Below are 20444 nucleotides of genomic sequence, written 5' to 3'. Positions count from 1 at the left end.
TCATAGAACAGCAGAATACACATCACATACAGACCATGTGCTGCAAATGCGCTACTATAATGGTAATAACAAAACAGCGTAATAATGTAATAGCAGAGTGTGTCTAGATCTTTACACACCTGGTCTCCAGATGGGGGCATGTTCCACGTTGCCATGAGAGAACCCCTTCTCTCTGTCCCGGTCCCGCTCTCTCTCCCGCTCTCTGTCTCGCTGTCTCTCACGATCCCGCTCTCTCTCCTGCTCCCTGTCTCTCTCGCGGTCTCTCTCTCTCTCGCGGTCCCTCTCTCTCTCGCGGTCCCTCTCTCTCTCGCGGTCCCTCTCTCTCTCGCGGTCAGCAGATGGTGTGCCGTGCTGCTTGCTCATGTGTTGGGGCCCAACTACAGCAAAGGAGAGACACAAACAAAACACACACACACAGATGAGTCAGTCACACAACAACCCTTTCAAACACAGACAACTCCTCTGTTCCCAGGCCACTGGCTGGTGTGTAGAGTACAGTACAGTCCAGTCCAGTACCTGGTGAGATGGGGGAGGTGTTGTAAGGCCGGCTGGGGAAACCTCCCTGGCCCCCGGGGATGTAAGTGATGCGGTCCATGGGGGAGCCGGAAGACCCTGCAGAGGGAGGGACTAGGACAGGTAAGTGTGGCACCTGAGACAGATCGATGATCCCTGGGGAAGAGAAGGCAAGAAGAACACTAGTCAAAACTACATTACACTACACCGGTCCAGCTAGGTCTCCTTTCTGTGTGCGTGTGTTTGAACTGTGACAAGAGTGAGGCTCACCGCGTGGGGCAGCAGAGTAGGGCATTTGGAGAGGCTGGTCCCGTGGCGAGAGCCCCCTCAGCAGGTCTGAGCGCTGGGCAGCCATAGCGGCGGCTGCAGGCCACTGGTGCATCTGCTGGGAGGTGATGTAGTCGTTGAGCAGCGTCTGGCGGTTCTCCAGGGCTGCCGTGTCGGGGAAGCCCCGGATCAGGTAGGGGTAGGGGTGAGGGTAGCCAGGGTTAGGGGCCAGGTGGCGAGGCAGGTAGTAGGCTGATAAATGGGGAGGAAGACAAAGAGATGCCATCATATTGTCCCATCATATCAAGTCCCATAATCCCTTCCCCAACCCACATCCTTTCAACAGACAGAAAGAAGAGGTATTTAAGGAGCTCCTCTGTAGTGTACTGTACAGTGGACACAAGAATGGACCAGCCGTGTACTGTGTACCTGGGTCGATGGGGATGCCCTGACGCAGGGAGGCAGGATCGAAGGATAGGGGGATCTGTCCTCGGTACACGTCGGCCCCCAGACCCTGCAGCAGACGCTCGTACGACACCAGGGACGCCTGTTGTTGTTGGGCCTGCTGCTCGGCAACGCCCGGCAGGGGTGACTTGCCGGAGCTCATCTCCCGAGGGGTGGGTGTGGCCTTGCGCTCCTGAGGCTGGTTCTTATTGGAGCCTGGACCACACGGAGGACAGATGGGAGAGAGCAGGATGCTTTAGAAAACACACACACACACACACACACACACTGTGGCCTTCATATTAGGTATGTTTACACTAGGGGAGAGCAACTCAACCCAGGGCAAAAAACGATCAACGCATCTCAATCAGACAAGCTAGGAACAGACAGGAAGGAACGTTTGAACTTTTTAACGTTGGGATCCTTAATGTAAAGAAATATCCCTAACTGAAAATCTTAGTTTCCTCCCCATAAAACTAAAATCTCAGTGCAGTTATCACAAAACATATCATTTTTTTGCGTTATAGCTTAACTCGTCAATAGGCTATAAAGTCCTAGGGAACGTTGTGTAATTTAAATAAATCCAGAGGAAGAGGAGAACTTTAGGCTAATTTGTGAGGCATGCAAGACAAGACATTGCGAGATACAGATTACCAAGACATTCTCTCTGCCTGCCCCCTCCTCTCTCTCCCTCACGCTGGCTCGCCTGCTCGTGCACTTCATTAATGATGCGAGTGTGTGTTCAGTCTTCAGTCTGTTACATGTAAAATATCCTAGCCTATATATTGATGATAGGCCCTGCTTTACTGAAGTTGCGAGACATTGCAGGCCACAAAATGGTAAGATAAAGCATTCCATTGCGAGATACAGCTTTTGATTGCCGATAGATAGTCACAACCGTGCACTAGGCCTGTCTGCCTGGTGACCAAACGACTTATATTGTGCCCCTCCCCTCTCTCTCCGCCCCTCGCTAACTCGCTGTGAAAGATGCGAGTGTTTGTGTTCTTGGAAGTACGGAAACTAATCAGTCTCCTCCGTTCCAAAAATAGTCAATCTTTGGAGTTTATCTTTACACTCAGAAATGGGACTCGACACCGGGATTCGAGGAATCAATTATTTTGGAGTCAACATCTCTATCATTGCTAACAGTTGGAAAAATGTCAGGGAAAGGCAAGTGACAGCAGCTAAGTCCTGTATGGCAATACTTTGAGAAGTTAAATGAGAAGGAAATGCAACACTTAACCATCTGAAAGGGAGACAAAAATGTGGCTGGCAGCTGCATTGTGAATTCACAACAGAAAACCGATAATAAAATGGCTGTTTAAACTTTAAGAAAATGTTTCCATTTGTCACATCCCTATGATAGTGTACAGTCAGGCCTGAGTGTGTGACATACCTTCATGCTGCCGCTGGCCTGACAGGGGGGATCCTCGGTGAGAAGGTCCAGGGTAGGGAGCCCTTATGCTGCCCTTGTGTTCCTCGTAGCCCACAGGGCTGTGGTGAGCCTTGCCACCCTGCTCACCCCCCATTGCCAGGGGCGAGGATCGAGCCATGGAGCTGGCCGTGTTGACCACAGTGCTGGAACGGCCCTTAGGACCCTCCTCGTAGCGGCCCCGCTGCTCGGGTCCCCGCATCTCCAGGTGGGAGGGCATGCCGTAGTGGGAGCGTGGGGAGCTGGCGATTATGGAACGAACGTCGTGCCCCTTCCTTGAGCTACCCTGCTCCTGCTTCATAGGAGTGCCCTGAAAAAAAGACAATGAAAAATACAGAATCTTTCTACCAACAATAGTGACTTTTGTTGCTTTTTTATTTTCCTGAGGCACTGTGCACTGACGTGCAGTGCATCTACAGTATGGCATTCCACTCACCTGTGCTATGATGCCCTCTTTGCCAGCCTTGGGCATCATCATGCCTTCGGGCATCAGTCGGAGCTCCTCTCTGGGGATGAGGTGGATGGATCGCCCCCCCTCCTTCACTGTGGGCACAATGGACTCTCGACCCTTCATGGGTTCAGCCACCTGGCCAGTTCCTCGGGATGGGGAGCCCTCTCTCTTCATCTGCTTGGCCTCCCGCCTCATGTAGCCATCCTGGATGTCCAGGTGACGGGGGATACCTGGGGGGAGGAGAGGAGGAACACAAACACACAGGAGTTACAAACTTCACGAGCCATTGTGCAACTAGGTGAGGTGACCATACCCTAATGGAATAAAAGAGTGGGTCTATTTGCTTACCCTGTGAAATGGAACCACGGATGTGGTGGGTTGGGTGTGGGTTGTCTCTCTCGTGTGATATGGCTCTGCCTATCAGACCTGAAGTAGGGGTCGAAGTGAAGAAAGAATAGCATTGGTTACCTCATTGTAGTCTACATAAAGTACATGCTAGAGCTGTTAGAAGGTAGCTGACTCCTAAACTTACCCTCACAGTTAGCTGAAGACAGTGTCTCCCTCATGGGAAACCCCCTGACATCATAGGGGCGCTTCAGCCCCAAGATCTCCCCAGGCTGGCCCCGGCCGTCATCTTTAGGGTTCTGAGAGGGTGGGCCTGAGGAGAACACACCACAAACAACTGTCAACAGAGGAACAGGGATAGTCCACCTAGAAATACAAAGCATCAGCGGGCATTGAGGGGTGGTTTTTACTCTTCAGAAAGTAGTCATACCCTTCAACTTATTCCACATTTTGTTGCGTTACAGCCTGAATTCAAAATGGATTCAATAGATTTTATTCTCACCCATCTACACACAACACCCCATAATGAAAAGGTATTGAAAAATACAGAAATATCTCAATTACATAAGTATTCACACCACTGAGTCAATACTTTGTAGAAGCACCTTTGGTGACGATTACAGCTTTGAGTCGTCTTGGGTATGTCTGTATGAGCTTTGCACATCTGCATTTGGGGATTCTCTCTCATTCTTCCTTGCAGATTTTCTCAAGCGCTGTTAAGATAGATGGGGAGCGGTGGTGAACAACAATCTTCAAGTCTTTCCAAAGATTTTCAATGGGATTCATGTCTGGGCTTTAGCTGGGCCACTGAAGGGCCTTCACATTCTTGTTCTGATGATTTTCCAGCATTGCTTTGGGTGTATGCATGGGGTCATTATCTTGTTGGAACTTAAATCTTCTCCCCAGTCTATGGCTGTTTGCACTGAAGCAGGTTCTCATCAAGGATTTTCTGTATTTGGCTCCATATAGGTGTGCTACATTCTAAATCATGTCCAAATAATTGAATTGCCCACAAGTGGACTCCGATCAAGTTGTAGTGAGATCGCAAGGATGATCAAAGGAAATTGGATGTGAATACAAAGGGGTGTGAAAACTTAGAGCATTCGGAAAGTATTCAGACCCCTTCACTTTTTCCACATTTTGTTACGTTATAGCCTTATTCCAAAGTGTATTCAATAAACAAATATTCCTCAATATACACACAATGCCCCATAATGACAAATCGAAAACAGGTTTTTAGAAATACCTTATTTACATACAGTACCAGTCAAAAGTTTGGACACTCATTTCAGGATTTCTCTTTATTATAATAGTGAAGACATCAAAACTATGAAATAACACATATGGAATCATGTAGTAACCAAAAAGGTGTTAAAAATATATATTTTTCTTCAAAGTAGCCACCCTTTCCCTTGATTACCGCTTTGCACACTCTTGGCATTCTCTCAACCAGCTACTGTTGGGGCACGACAAAATAATATTTATAGAGCAGTTATCTTCCGAATAAACACTTAAAGACCTAGTAATATTTTACATCAATAGCAGTCAACATTAATCGTCACCTTATTTCAGTCTCATCTGAAAGTTGTAAATTCTTGGTTATCTTCATGAACCATGGCTAACAAGTTGAATGAGCAATACAAAATTGGGTTTAATTATTTATTTACTAAATACCTAACTAATCACACAGAATTACATATACACAGAATGAATCATAGATTACACATTATGTCATAAAGGAAACCGTCCCTAGTGGACGGAACAGATATGACAGCTGGTTACCCAAAGAAAAGGGGGCTGGGTTTGAGTGAAAGAGCGGGAAGACTGAAGAACAAAGGGAGAAGCGATGTCTCTATCGGGCCGTAGGCAGCTACTCTATCGTAAATACAGAATCTTATGCATTCTAAATTACCGCCCATTTGGAAAAGGAAAATGCAATAAATATTGTGTGGTAGACGGGATACTCTGTCCATCCTTTCCTAGCCCACGTTTACAGCGGCCGCTGCTAACTCAACGCCTCGGAGGTATCACTTCTGTAGCAAATAAGAGTTCAAAGTTCATACCATTCGCAACCAAAGCTCACGCTGAGGTTGGCTTCGTTCTGTAGTTGACATGTTAGTCCTTTTCAACGTATGGACCGCCATCCTATCGTCCTCGGAACAGGAGGTTACATTTTCGTCAAGGGCTTGTATAGTGGAGGGAGAAGGGTGTGTTTCAAAGTTTATAACCCATGTCTCTTCACAGGGGCGGTCCACTGGTTGAGCAGAGCCCTAACCTTATGAAAACCCAAATCTCTCATTTGGAAGCTAAAATTACATTTCATCTGGTACCAAATAATTTTCTATTTAAACATTTGAATTGCACAACAATTCCATGTGAATCTGATAACTATAATGTGTAGACTTTCCCAGATACAGTTTATGTCGTCCTGTCATCAGTCATAATGTCTCAGATGACAACCGAACTGACATCATATTCATTAAGTACCAACGCATATTTTCAACTGGTTCTATTACCGAAATATGGTTTCTTTCCCTCCACTTGTTTGATGTTCCCAGACTCTCTCTGTTTAACAAAGGCTATTCAAGAGAGAGAGGAAAGGGAGAAAGGTGTTTATGGGGGGGGGGGGTCATAAACCTTACCCACAGGCCAACGTCATGACAAGGTCTTCAGACTGGAACGAACGTTCACCTTTCAACCGGGCAACAACCCTAAGCACACACCCAAGACAACGCATGAGTGGCTTCGGGGCAAGTCTCTGAATGTCCTTGAGTTGCCCAGCCAGAGCCCCGACTTGAACCCATTCAAACTGGAGAGACCTCTCTGGAGACCTGAAAATAGCTGTGCAGCGATGCTCCCCATCCAACCTGACAGAGCATGAGAGGATCTGCAGAGAAAAACGCGAGAAACTCCCCAAATAAAGCTGTGCCAACCTTGTAGCGTCATACCCAAGAAGACTCGAGGCTGTAATCGCTGCCAATCGCTGGGTCTAAATACTTACGTAAATGTGATATTTCAATTGTTGTTTTGTTATCCATTTGCTAAAATTTCTAAAAAGCTGTTTTTGTTTTTTCATTATGGGGTATTGTGTGTAGATTGATGAAGGGGGAAAAAAATTATTGAATCAATTTTAGGATAAGGCCAGACAAAATCGAGCGAATAAATACAAAATAAATAAACATTAAGTGATAAGGAATAACAGAACTTTACCACATTGTCCTAGGGGGCACTTGTGCAGGCTCTAGGCCTAATGTGAGCTTCAAGAGTTAACTTATTCCATGTAAAAACGTACACTATGTTTCTTAAAAAGAAAGATGTTACAATGTTGTTATAACCATGATAAATTAAACACAATGGGAAGTATAACTTATATAAAATGTTGATGTATAATAATGAATTCATTACCTGAATGCATCTCTATAGCCTATAAGCTTTAACAAATTATTCATACAAATATGAGGCCTCTCATAGACTAGGCCTTGTAGAAAGAGGGTCAACCAAGTTAGGCCTGCCAAATTAACGTAGCATTTGAAAAAATACATAAATCCAGCCTAGAGTATAGCCTATCATCATCAAAATAAAAATAAATGTGTTTATAACATGCACAATTAGAAGCATCAATCTATATAGAGGAAACTTGACTAAATTCCAGCCCAGTAACTTTGCTCACCGCATCCTCCTTTGACTGTCTCGTCTGGCTGCCACGAAAAGCCCTCACCTTGGAGACAGTCGATCACATCATTGTGGAGCTGCTGATCTGCACGAAGTGTGTGCGTGCCACTGGCCATGTACTTTACTGGACATGCTAGCTATTCTCGGCGACACATCATCACTTCAAACGCATTCCATCTTAGTGTTATCGGTTGGCCTACAACTACTGGTAGTACCGGCAAAATGTAAGTTATGAATTGCAAATCACCATACAGCTGACACACTTCGATTTCAATCATTTTGACTTCAATTTGGCCGTCTAAAATACTATCAGCTTGCACTGCATCTTTGCTGATGAATGCCCTGATCTCTGGCCAGTGAATTGGTTCAATGACATTGTTGTTTCGTATATTAATCGCTTCTAATAGATCTGAAAATGATGCATGAACCATGAATTCAACCGACTGTTTGTTTATAACGAGGGATGTCCCACATTTAACCTGGACAGATAAATAGTAGGAGTTTGCGCTGGCTTCAGCCATGACGGCATGAGAGAGAAATGAAACATCTGCATGTCGCTTGCAGGTGTGAGCGTGTGTGTTTCAATGTCCAATCCGAGAAAGTGCAAGAAAAGTAAGGCGGGGCATCCGTTAAACAGTAATTCAACTTCGTCCGGCCTATGGCTGTTATGCAACTAAATGTGGGAAAAGTGAAGGGGTCTGAATATTTTCCGAATGCACTGTATGTAAATTTGATTTTCAATAAACGTCTCAAAACATGTTTTCCCTTAGTCATTATGGGGTATTGTGTGTAGATGGATGAGGAAAAACAATACATTTAAAATTCAGGCTATAACAACAAAATGTGTAATAGGTCAAGGGGTACGAATACTTTCTGAAGGCATTGTAAGTAAGTGAAGTAGCACAGCGTTTCTAGAAGGTTAGAGTACTGACGGTCATAGGTGAGGATGTGTCCACTGATGCCCTCGTAGACCACGTGCCCTTTGGACAGGAGCTCATCCCGCTCCCTCTCTGCTCTGCTGGGGCTGTCCTCTGTGATCAGACGGGTTATGGTCCCCTTGTACAGCATGTCTGCCGGGGTGCCCTGTGAAGGGAGTGTGACAGACATAGAAACAACACTCAATCATCTCACAAGATATAGAGGACATCAGTTTCACAGATTTCATTAGTCATTGTTTTAAGTTCTGAATACTTACAGTACCAGACAAAGGTTTGGACACACCTACTCATTCAAGGTTTTTTCTTCTTCTTTTATTTCTTTCTACATTGTAGAATAGTGAAGACATAAAAACTATGAAATAACACATATGGAATCACGTAGGAACCCAAAAAGTTTTAAACAAATCAAAAAATATTTTATGTTTGAGATTCTTCAAAGTAGCCACACTTTGCCTTGATGACAGCTTTGCACATTCTTGGCATTCTCTCAACCAGCTTCACTTGGGATGCTTTTCCAACAGTCTTGAAGGAGTTTCCCACATATGCTGAGCACTTGGCTGCTTTTCCTTCACTCTGCGGCCCAACTCATCCCAAATGATCTCAATTGGGTTGAGGTTGGGTGATTGTAGAGACCAGGTAATCTGATGCAGCACTCATCACTCTCCTTCTTGGTCAAATAGCCCTTACACAGCCTGGAGGTGTGTTGGGTCATTGTCCTGTTGAAAAACAAATGATAGTCCCACTAAGCGCAAACCAGATGGGATGGCGTATCGCTGCAGAATACTGTAGTAGCCATGCTGGTTAAGTGTGCCTTGAATTCTAAATAAATCACAGACAGTGTCACCAGCAAAGCACCCCCACACTATCACACCTCCATGCTTCACGGTGGGAACCACACATGTGGAGATCATCCGTTCAGCTACTCTGTGTCTCACAAAGACACTGGTTGGAACCAACAATCTCAAATTTGGACTCATCAAAGCAAAGAACAGATTTCTACCGGTCGAATGTTCATTGCTCGTGTTTCTTGGCCCAAGCAAGTCTCTTATTATTGGTGTCCTTTAGTAGTGGCTTCTTTGGAGTATTTCGACCATGAAGGCCTGATTCACGCAGTCTCCTCTGAACAGTTGATGTTGAGATGCGTCTGTTACTTGAACTCTGTGAAGCATTTATTTGGGCTACAATCTGAGGTGCAGTTAACTCTAATGAACTTATCCTCTGAAGCAGAGGTAACTCTGGGTCTTCCTTTCCTGTGGCGGTCCTCATGAGAGCCAGTTTCATCATAGCGCTTGATGGTTTTTGCGAAGCACTTGAAGAAACGTTCAAAGTTCTTGAAATCCTCCGGATTGACTGACCTTCATGTCTTAAAGTAATGATGGAGTGTCGTTTTCTATGCTTATTTGAGCCGTTCTTGCCATAATATGGACTTGGTCTTTTACCAAATAGGGCTATCTTCTGTGTACCACCCCTACCTTCTACACCTGCATTACTTGCTGTTTGGGGTTTTAGGCTGGGTTTCTGCACAGCACTTCGTGACATCAGCTGATGAAAGGGCTTTATAAATACATTTGATTGATTTATTTATTGATTGAAAATTGATTGGCTCAAACACATTAAGGAAAGAAATTCCACAAACTTTTAACAAGGCACAACTGTTAATTGAAATTCATTCCAGGTGACTACCTCATGAAGCTGGTTGAGTGAACGCAAAGAGTGTGCAAAGCTGTAATTAAGGCAAAGGGTGGCTACTTTGAAGAATCTCAAATATAAAATATATTTGGATTTGTTTAACACTTTTTTGTTACTATATGATTCCATGTGTTATTTCATAGTTTTGATGTCTTCACCCTTACTCTACAATGTAGAAAATAGTAAAAATAAAGAAAAACTCTGGAATGAGTAGGTGACTGGTACTGTATATTTTTCCAGAATAAAAATTTTCATTGAGATAGCTCTGGTGAGTAAGATCCTACGGAGTGTACATCATGCACTGATGCCACATAGGAATACAATGTGTCTCAGACAATAAGCCCCACAGACTCTGCAGTGCTAACACTAGGTGACAAAATGTCAGCAGCAGGTTTGGTCGGGGCTTTCTGTCATATCTCTGGCACACTTTGCTGTGAGTCATATTTCCGCCATGGCCGCTGAGTGTTTATGTAAGCCTGCTGGGAGGCTGATAGAGAGCACACAAGGCTGTCATTGGAGCCTGATATGGAGTGTTGGAGAGGGGGGGGGGGGGGGGGGGGGGGTGAAGAGGGACATGTGTTGCCCTAGATCACATTTCCTGTCTGTTGATTACAGCTCTTTCCAAAGAACGGGGGTGGTGGGTGGGGGGTGTAGTATAGGTCAGGGGCCAGGGCATCTACCCCTCAGCATTCAACTTTATCAAGGGAGATGCGAGCGACGCACCTGATACAGCAAAGCCTTATCTGTACACGCACGCATACACACACTTTCGCTTTAGCAGTCAGCTAAAAAAACAAGGAAGGAGCAGGCTACTTCCCCACCCGCTCTGATTACATCTCTCTCACCTTTCCCTCAGTTATCTATCTGGGCATATATAACATCACCCCATTTCAAGGCCAGTTGGCCGAGGCAGATATTACAGCAGGCTGAGGACTGTGCATATCAGTGATGGGGCTTAGTGAGTGGAGAATAAACAGATAAATAAAGTAGAGAACAGATGTGGTACAGTGTGTACCTGTTGCTAGGGCGACAGGGAGCAATCAGAGCCACGATCATGTCACACCAGGCAGAATCAGCAGGGAGATCCTGCCTGCCTGCAGCCCCAGCCTTTACCCTGCCTGAACACTAACTGAGCCTGACTAACTTTCCAGCCTGTGGTCATGACCTCTCAACACGTCTATGTCATTGTCCTCGTTTCATTTGGAGGCATACAAACAGTCCGGTGAGACTTTTAGGTCAAAGCTGATAAAGTTATGAGAGTAAATAAGGCACAGTAAGCAGAAGCACATTGTAGTGTTGTGGTCAGTGTGTTGCTCTTACCTGGGTGATGGAGCCTCCCCGGTAGGAGATGGGGGAGTCCTGGTGCACTCTGGTACCTGGGATGCCCTTTGTGATGCTGCCCCCCTGCACTGCTGGCAAAGACCCTGCAAATGCAACACATCCAGGAGCAGAGTCAGGGCTTTATATTGGCATAGACATCTGTTTATGTACCAATAACAGAGAAGAAAATCCGTATATGCAGAGAGCAGTGTACACTTGGTGCCCAACATCAAGGGGTGTGGAATGTATCTAGTTATGAACTCACCACGTCCAGCGTTGGCGTCATGGGGCATCCCCTGCGTGGACAGGTTCTCTGCCAGGGATGACGGGCACCGCGGAGACAGCTGCTCCTGCTTCACCACCGGGTATGGACCTGGTGTGTGTGTGTGAGTCAGAGAGGGACAGAGTGAGACAAGAGCAGAGAGGAGAGAGAGTGTCAATGGAGAAAGCCCAGGACACCCAAACTCTACAATTGAAGGTTAGGGTAAGAAGAAGGCAACTCACCAGCAAACCAAGGCTGGGAGTGCTGCACCCACTCCAGACACTTGGACTCACCCACTTTCCTCTGATCCATCCAGGACAAACCCATCTGTGCAGGGGGCATCTTCCCATGGTCCATCCCGTGAGCCGGGCTATGCAGCTGCACTGGGGTGCCCTGCGAACCACATAACAACAGTGAGCATGGTGAACGGCAACACTAAATTCACTTTCACAATAACTCAACATCTAATGGGTGATATGGCTCTCTCGAGTAGTGTCCTATACCTGTGTGATAGACCCCCCTGGCTTGTTGGAGGAGATGAGAGGGGGTGGCTCTGGCATATGGAGGGGGAGCACCGCTGCCATTCTGGCACCATCCTGCTGCAGACCAGGGGGCCCAGAGTGGCCAGCCTGCTGGACAGCTGAGAGCAAAGACAGAAATATACTTTAAAAATATAGACATGGCAGTTTAGGGAAGCAAAGTAGGGTTGGCTAAGAATAGCACAGAGCAAGGAGGCATAACAATGAAATGGGAGATGAGACTTGAACTGGAATAGAAGGGATGAGGGTCTGATGGGAATAGGGAGGGGTGAGGGTATGATGATGGGAATAGGGAGGGATGACGGTTTGACTAGAGGGAATAATAGTAAGGTAGGGAAGGTCTGGGGAATAGAGAGGGGTTGTAGTGGGACAGTGGACAATCAAAGCACTTCTAACTCACATGGCTCTCAGATATCTCAATTCTTATTAGCCAACACCCGTCACGTGATCGGGTCCTTCTCACAGGCATCTCAGCTAAGAAGTAGGCTACAAGTGAAGACAGACACAGCGGGGACGCAACTGTGCGGATCCTTCTTATCGAATTCCGAGGCGCATATTGCATATATCCATCCACATTTGGCCTACAGTACTTTTCGTCAGCCAACAAGATGAGTAGGCCTTACAAACAGCAAAAGCTATAGCCTGTAAATGCACTATCCCCCATAGTACATAAGTTTAACTATTCAATTGGTCAACTTGTCCTTCTGTGCAAGAAATAAATATTCCAAACATACTCTGGGACAGTTGGGAAAGGGTGTCAGCTGTACAACTGAATGCCTTCAACTGAAATGTGTCCCCCGTATTTTACCCAACCCCTCAATCAGAGGTGCGGGGGGATGCCTTAATCGACATCCACGTCTTCGGCGCACGGGGAACACTGGGTTAACTGCCTTGCACAGGGGCAGAACAATAGATTTTTACCTCGTCAGCTCTGGGATTCGATCCAGCAAATGTTGATAAACTATAAGGCTATTTCTATTTCTTGACATTATTTGTGCAGCAATGCGCACACGGCAGTAGGCATAAGCGCGAATGTTCCAAAATGCAATCAATTAGCAGCGAAACACTGTTCTCCAAAGTGACCGCAAACGCAATTATGCATGTAATTCTTCATTATAAAAGTTGCATTTTTACAGTGAAAATTATCTTCCCCAAACTTGAAACTCACATGCCGCCTACGTATGCCAGTTAGGCTCTACACTGGTCGTAAAGCGGATTAATGTGCTTAATTTTAGTTTTGGCCACTTTAGTTGTGATACAAACCTTATCAAAACATATAGGCCTATGGGCTAGGCCAGTGGTTCCCAAACTTGTTATAGTCCCGTACCCCTTCAAACATTCAACCTCCAGCTGCGTACCCGCTCTCGCACTCTCAAATGTTGTTTTTTTGCCATCATTGTAAGCCTGCCACACACACACACACTATACAATACATTTATTAAACATAAGAATGAGTGTGAGTTTTGTAACAAGAAGGTCAGCATCCCGGAGTCGCCTTCATTGTTGACGTTGAGACTGGTGTTTTGAGGGTACTATTTAATGAAGCTGCCAGTTGAGGACTTGTGAGGCGTCCGTTTCTCAAACTAGACACTAATGTACTTGTCCTCTTGCTCAGTTGTGCAGCTGGGCCTCCCACTCCTCTTTCTATTCTGGTTAGTGCCAGTTTGCGATGTTCTGTGAAGGGAGTAATACATAGCATTGTACAAGATCTTCAGTTTCTTGGCAATTTCTTGCATGGAATAGCCTTCATTTCTCAGAACAAGAATAGACTGACGAGTTTCAGAAGAAAGTTAATTGTTTCTGGCATTTTGAGCCTGTAATCGAACCCATAAGTACTGATGCTTCTGACACTGAACTAGTCTAAAAGGAAAGTTTTATTGCTTCTTTAAATCAGGATAACAGTTTGCAGCTGTGCTAACATAATTGCAAAAGGGTTTTCTAATGATCAATTAGCATTTTAAAATTATAAACTTGGTTCCAAGATGACGTAGCAGTCGGACGTGTGTTTTGTCTTGTCCCGTCCCGTGAAATTTTTGTTTACCTCATTTTTATTTCGTATATATTTTAATCTCACTTTCCATCTACGGACTGAATATACTCTCCTACAACCCGCCTCACCCAATGTGGTACGGGTCTGCTATTTTTATACTTTAAAACCGGAACCCCATCAGAAGCTAGCCAGCTAACTAGCAGTCAGTTAGCCACTGCTAGCGGTCTTCACCGTTAACTCGGACACCAGTAAGCCTAAGCTCGGTCAATACCTGCCAGTCTGCACAGCGCGATATCAACCCAGAGCATATCGGACTGCTTTTTCTCTACCACATCCTACCACAAGCTCTGAACCTCTACACCGGATCATCGCAGCTAGCTAGTTGCAATCTGAGTGGCTACTCCTGGATAACGTCTCTGTCCCAAAGCAAGCACCAGTTAGACTTGAGCTAGACCCATCTCCCGGCAAGCCAAGGAGGTCCACCAGCCAATTCTTGGGCTACAATACCTCTTTTGCCAATTGGCCTGGACCCTTTACTGCCGACACGGAGCCCTGCCGATCCATCACGACTGGTCTGCTAACGTATTTGTCCGAAGTGGTTTCAATAGGCTCTTCCGTTGCGATGTCACCGAAGGCCTATCTGCAACCCCGGTCCGCTAGCCGTCTGAATCGCCGTGTCTCCAGCTCGCCTTGCGTAGTTGAGACTACTGAATCGGCTCCGAATCACGTATTGCTACTAATTGGAACCTATGATCACTCGGCTACACATGCCTCTCCCTAATATCAATATGCCTTATCTATTGCTGTTATGGTTAGTGATTGTTGTCTTATTTCACTGTAGAGCCCCCCAGCCCTGCCCAATATGCCTTAGATAGCCTTTTTGTCCCACCCCACACGCATGCGGTGACCCCACCTGGCTTAACTGGTGCCTCTAGAGACAAAACCTCTCTCATCATCACTCAATTCCTAGGTTTAACTCCACTATACTCACATCCTACCATACACTTGTCTGTACATTATGCCTTGAATCTATTCTTCCACGCCCAGAAATCTGCTCCTTTTACTCTCTGTTCCGAACACACTAGACGACCAGTTCTTATAGCCTTTAGTCGTACCCTTATCATACTCCTCCTCTGTTCCTCTGGTGATGTAGAGGTTAACCCAGGCCCTGCAGCCACCAGCACCACACCCATTCCCCAGGTGCTCTCATTTGTTGACTTCTGTAACCGTAAAAGCCTTGGTTTCATGCATGTTAACATCAGAAGCCTCCTCCCTAAGTTTGTTTTATTCACTGCTTCAGCACACTCCGCCAACCCTGATGTCCTGGCTTAGGAAGGCCACCAAAAATCCTGAAATTTCCATCCCCAACTACAACATTTCCCGACAAGATAAAACTGCCAAAGGGGGCGGAGTTGCAATCTACCACAGAGTTCTGTCATACTATCCAGGTCTGTGCCCAAACAATTCGAGCTTCTACGTTTAAAAATCCAACTTTCCAGAAACAAGTCTCTCACCATTGCCGCTTGTTATAGACCCCCCTCAGTCCCCAGCTGTGCCCTGGACACCATATGTGAATTGATTGCCTCCCCATCTATCTTCAGAGTTCGTACTGTTAGGTGACCTAAACTGGGATATGCTTAACCGTCCTATAATCTAAGCTAGATGCCCTCAATCTCACACAAATTATCAAGGAACCTACCAGGTACAACCCTAAATCCATAACAACGGGCACCCTCTTAGATATCATCCTGACCAACTTGCCCTCTAAATACACCTCTGCTGTCTTCAACCAGGATCTCAGCGATTACTGACTTAAGGCCTGCATCCGTAATGGGTTCGCGGTCAAACGACCACCCCTCATGACTGTCAAACACTCTCTAAAACACTTCAGCAAGCAGGCCTTTCTAATCGATCTGGCCCGGGTATCCTGGAAGGATATTGACCACATTCCGTCAGTAGAGGATGCCTGGTTGCTCTTTAAAAGTGCTTTCCTCGCCATCTTAAATAAGCATGCCCCATTCAAAAAAATGTAGAACTAAGAACAGATATAGCCCTTGCTTCCCCCCAGACTTGACCACCCTTGACCAGCACAAAAACATCTTGTGGCGATGTGCATTAGCATCGAATAGCCCCCGCGATATGCAACTTTTCAGGGAAGTAAGGAACCAATATACACAGTCACTTAGGAAAGCTAAGGCTAGCTTTTTCAAACAGAAATTTGCATAATGCAGCACTAATTCCAAAAAGTGTTGGGACACTAAAGTCCATGGAGAATAAGAGCACATCCTCCCACCTGCCCACTGCACTGAGGCTAGGAAACACTGTAACCACCGATAAATCTACGATAATCGATCACGTCAAGAAGCACTTTTCTATGGCTGGCCATGCTTTCCACTTGGCTAGCCCGACCCCGGCCAACAGCTCTGCACCCCCTGCAGAAACTTGCCCAACCCCCCCCCCCCCCCACTTCTCCTCCACCCAAATCCAGACAGCTGATGTTCTAAAAGAGCTGCAGAATCTGGATCCTTACAAATCAGCTGGGCTAGACAATCTGGACCCTCTCTTTCTAAAATTATCCGCCGAAATTGATACAACCCCTATTACTAGCCTGATCAACTTCTCTTTTGTATCGTCTGAGATCCCCAAAGATTGGAAAGCTGCCGCGGTCATCCCCCTCTTCAAATGGGGATACACTCGAGACACAAACTTGTATAGACCTACAGTTGAAGTCAGAAGTCTACATACACTTAGGTTGGAGTCATTTAAACTTGTTTTCATTTCTTGTTAACAAACTACAGTTTTGGCAAGTGGGTTAGGACATCTATTTTGTGCATGACACAAGTAATTTTTCTAACAATTGTTTACAGACAGATTATTTCACTTATAATTCACTGTATCACAATTCCAGTGGGTCAGAAGTTTACATAGACTAAGTTGACTGTGCCATTAAACAGCATGGAAAATCCAAGAAAATGATGTCATGGCTTTAGAAGCTTCTGATAGGCTAATTGACATAATTTGTGTCAATTGGAGGTGTAACCTGTGGATGTATTTCAAAGCCTACCTTCAAATTCAGTGTGTCTGCTTGACATCTTGGGAAAACCAAAAGAAATCAGCCAAGACCTCAGAAAAAAATTGTAGACCTCCACAAGTCTGGTTCATCCTTGGGAACAATTTCCAAACGCCTGAAGGTACCACGTTCATCTGTACAAACGATAGTATGCAAGTATAAACCCCATGAGACCACGCAGCCGTCATACCGCTCAGGAAGGAGACTCGTTCTGTCTCCTAGAGATGAACGTACTTTGGTGCGAAAGGTGCAAATCAATCCCTGAACAAAAAGGGGGATGCTTGCAAGCCGAAGAACACCATCCCAACCGTGAAGCACGGGGGTGGCAGCATCATGTTGTGGGGGTGCTTTGCTGCAGGAGTGTCTGGTGCACTTCACAAAATAGATGGCATCATGAGGCCGGAAAATTATGTGGATAAGCAACATCTCAAGACATCAGTCAGGAAGTTAAAGCTTGGTCGCAAATGGGTCTTCCAATTGGACACTGACCCCAAAGCATACTTCAAAAGTTTATTTTGACTCTGTCAATCACCGCATTCTTATCGGCAGACTCAATAGCCTTGGTTTCTCAAATGACTGCCTCGCCTGGTTCACTAACTACTTCTCAGATAGAGTTCAGTGTGTCAAATCGGAGGGCCTGCTGTCCGGACCTCTGGCGGTCTTCTATGGGGGTGCCACAGGGTTCAATTCTCAGCCCGACTCTTTTCTCTGTATATATCAATGATGTTGCTCTTGCTGCTGGTGATTCTCTGATCCACCTCTATGCAGACGACACCATTCTGTATACATCTGGCCCTTCTTTGGACACTGTGTTAACAAACCTCCAAACGAGCTTCAATGCCATACAACACTCCTTCCGTGGCCTCCAACTGTTTTTAAATGCTAGTATAACTAAATGCATGCTCTTCAACCGATTGCTGCCCACACCCGCCCGCCCTACTAGCATCACTACTCTGGACGGTTCTGACTTAGAATATGTGGACAACTACAAATACCTAGGTGTCTGGTTAGACTGTAAAACTCTCCTTCCAGACTCACATTAAGCATCTTCAATCCAAAAATAAATCTTGAATCTGCTTCCGATTTCGCAACAAAGCCTCCTTCACTCATGCTGCCAAACATACCCTCGTAAAAGTGACTATCCTACCGATCCTTGACTTCGGCGATGTCATTTACAAAATAGCCTCCAACACTCTACTCAGCAAATTGGATGTAGTCTATCACAGTGCCATAAGTTGTCACCAAAGCCCCATATACTACCCACCACTGCGACCTCGCTACATATTCGTCGCCAAACCCACTGGCTCCAGGTCATCTATAAGTCTTTGCTAGGTAAAGCCCCACCTTATCTCAGCTCACTGGTCACCATAGCAACACCCACCTGTAGCACACGCTCCAGCAGGTATATTTCACTGGTCATCCCCAAAGCCAACACTTCCTTTGGCCACCTTTCCTTCCAGTCCTCTGCTGCCAATGACTGGAACGAATTGCAAAAATTACTGAAGCTGGAGAGATCTCCCTCACTAACTTTAAGCATCAGCTGTTTGAGCAGCTTACCGATCAATGTACCTGTATACAGCCAATCTGTAAATAGCACACCCATCTACCTCATCGCCATATTGTTATTTATCTTCTTGCTCTTTTGCACCCCAGTATCTCTACTTGCACATCATCATCTGCACATCTATCACTCCAGTGTTAATGCTAAATTGTAATTATTTTCGCCTCTATGGCATATTTATTGCCTTACCTCCCTAATCTTCTACATTTGCACACACTGTACATAGATTTTTCTATTTTCTTTTCTTTTGTGTTATTGACTGTATGTTTGTTCATGTGTAACTGTGTTGTTGTTTGTGTCGCACTGCTTTGCTTTATCTTGGCCAGGTCGCAGTTGTAAATGAGAACTTGTTCTCAACTGGCCTACCTGATTAAATAAAGGTGAAAAAATAAATAAAAATAAAATTAGCTCACACAACGTGCCATTGGAACACAGGAGTGATGGTTGATGATAATGGGCCTCTGTACACCTATGTAGTTATTCCATTAAACATCAGCCATTTCCAGCTACAATAGTCATTTACAACATTAACAATGTCTACACTGTATTTCTGATTAATTTGATGTTATTTTAAATGGACAAAAAATGTGCTTATCTTTCGAAAACAAGGACATTTCTAAGTGACCCCAAACGTTTGAACGGCAGTGTGTGTGTGAAATTAGTTTTGATTTAGAATGGACCATTATCATGCACTTGTCTCAGAACAGGGTCATGGGGGTAAAAAATGTATGTCATCTAAGCACTTAAATAGCTTTTCCCGTGGTTTATTTTCATGCCTGCCAGGTACGCTATACTCCTGCTGTAAAGCGAAACAATGTGCTTAATATTAGGAAAGTTGATAAATGAATATAAACTGAACAAAAACATAAACGCAACATGTAAAGTGTTGGTCCCACATTTCATGAGGTGAAATAAAAGATCCCAGACATTGTCCATACGCACAAAAAGCTTATTTCTCTCAAATGTTGTGCACAAAATTGTTTACATTCCTGTTAGTGAGCATTTCTCCTTTGCCAAGATAATCCATCCACTGACAGGTGTGCATATCAAGAAGCTGATTAACCTGTTTGGGCTGCACGCTGAATATTGAAAAAACTGGAAAATGTGTGCACATTTTCAAACGGCCTCCTAAGAAACTTTTTATTTTCCAATATGCATATATTTACTACTGTTGGATAGATAACAGTCTGTAGTTTCTAAAAAGGTTTGAATTGTTTCTCTAAGTCGAACAGAAATATTTTTACAGCCATTTTCCCAGCCGAATTGAGTTTCCCAAAATGCGATGTGTCTCTTTAAGACCTTCTCTATAAAAGGCCATTTGACTTATGACCATAGGGACACGTCAGAGGCGTTCGCCAGACTGTAATGCGGAAGTGAGAATTGAAAGGAGTCGAATATCTCTTCCCTGGACTGAATAACAGAACTTCTTGTGAGACCTGCGCAGTTAAAATAAAAATCCGGGCGCGAAGGATAATTTGATCTCGGCTTCTGGAACAAGGTAGATAACGTTGAATATGATGCCTGACTACGATATTATTTGCTACATGTCACAAAATCATCCTAAAGTGTGTTTTTTCAATATACTTTAATTATATTATTGCAATTTATTCTGGACTTTAGATGTGAAACGACGGAATAATTTTTTGAAGAAACGCTTTCTGGCGCAGCAATGCTACCGTGCTAGCTAACCAAAGAGGGAAATCATTCGTTCTGGAACCCAACTAAAGACTCTACTGGACATTGGACCCCGTTACAACATTCTGATGGAGTACCAAGAAAGATAAGACCCAATTTGGGATGCTTTTTCATATATATGTCGAACTGTTGAATGCTAACTCTGCTAACTATGCTAGGCTAGCGCTTGACTAGAATCAATGCTGCCTTATGCTAGCTTATGATGTTAGCTAATATAACGATATATTGTGTTTTCGCTGTAAAACACTTCAAAAAT

The 20444-nt window shown here is 44.9% G+C and overlaps 1 protein-coding gene across 11 annotated transcripts in view; it reads right to left on the bottom strand.

Annotated features, from left to right (window-relative positions):
• The window catches only part of LOC129853338 (nuclear receptor corepressor 2-like), a 191610-nt gene that overhangs the window by 11920 nt on the left and 159246 nt on the right, over nt 1–20444 (bottom strand). For 9 of the 11 annotated variants that reach the window (XM_055919266.1, XM_055919277.1, XM_055919273.1 and 6 more), the window contains 13 exons: nt 11837–11973; nt 11576–11726; nt 11337–11444; nt 11072–11175; nt 8057–8207; nt 3640–3765; nt 3456–3533; nt 3093–3337; nt 2621–2966; nt 1210–1440; nt 784–1032; nt 517–669; nt 120–377 (listed from right to left, as the gene is read on the bottom strand). In XM_055919266.1, coding sequence (XP_055775241.1) covers nt 120–377; nt 517–669; nt 784–1032; nt 1210–1440; nt 2621–2966; nt 3093–3337; nt 3456–3533; nt 3640–3765; nt 8057–8207; nt 11072–11175; nt 11337–11444; nt 11576–11726; nt 11837–11973 — 2337 coding nt within the window. The remainder of the gene's footprint in view (nt 1–119; nt 378–516; nt 670–783; nt 1033–1209; nt 1441–2620; nt 2967–3092; nt 3338–3455; nt 3534–3639; nt 3766–8056; nt 8208–11071; nt 11176–11336; nt 11445–11575; nt 11727–11836; nt 11974–20444) is intronic. The other 2 variants (XM_055919274.1, XM_055919276.1) reach the window with 1 other exon arrangement.

The sequence above is a fragment of the Salvelinus fontinalis genome, chromosome 4 (assembly GCF_029448725.1).
Source record: "Salvelinus fontinalis isolate EN_2023a chromosome 4, ASM2944872v1, whole genome shotgun sequence".
In the NCBI taxonomy this organism is placed as follows: Eukaryota; Metazoa; Chordata; class Actinopteri; order Salmoniformes; family Salmonidae; genus Salvelinus; species Salvelinus fontinalis.
This window is presented reverse-complemented; position numbering and strand designations above follow the sequence as displayed.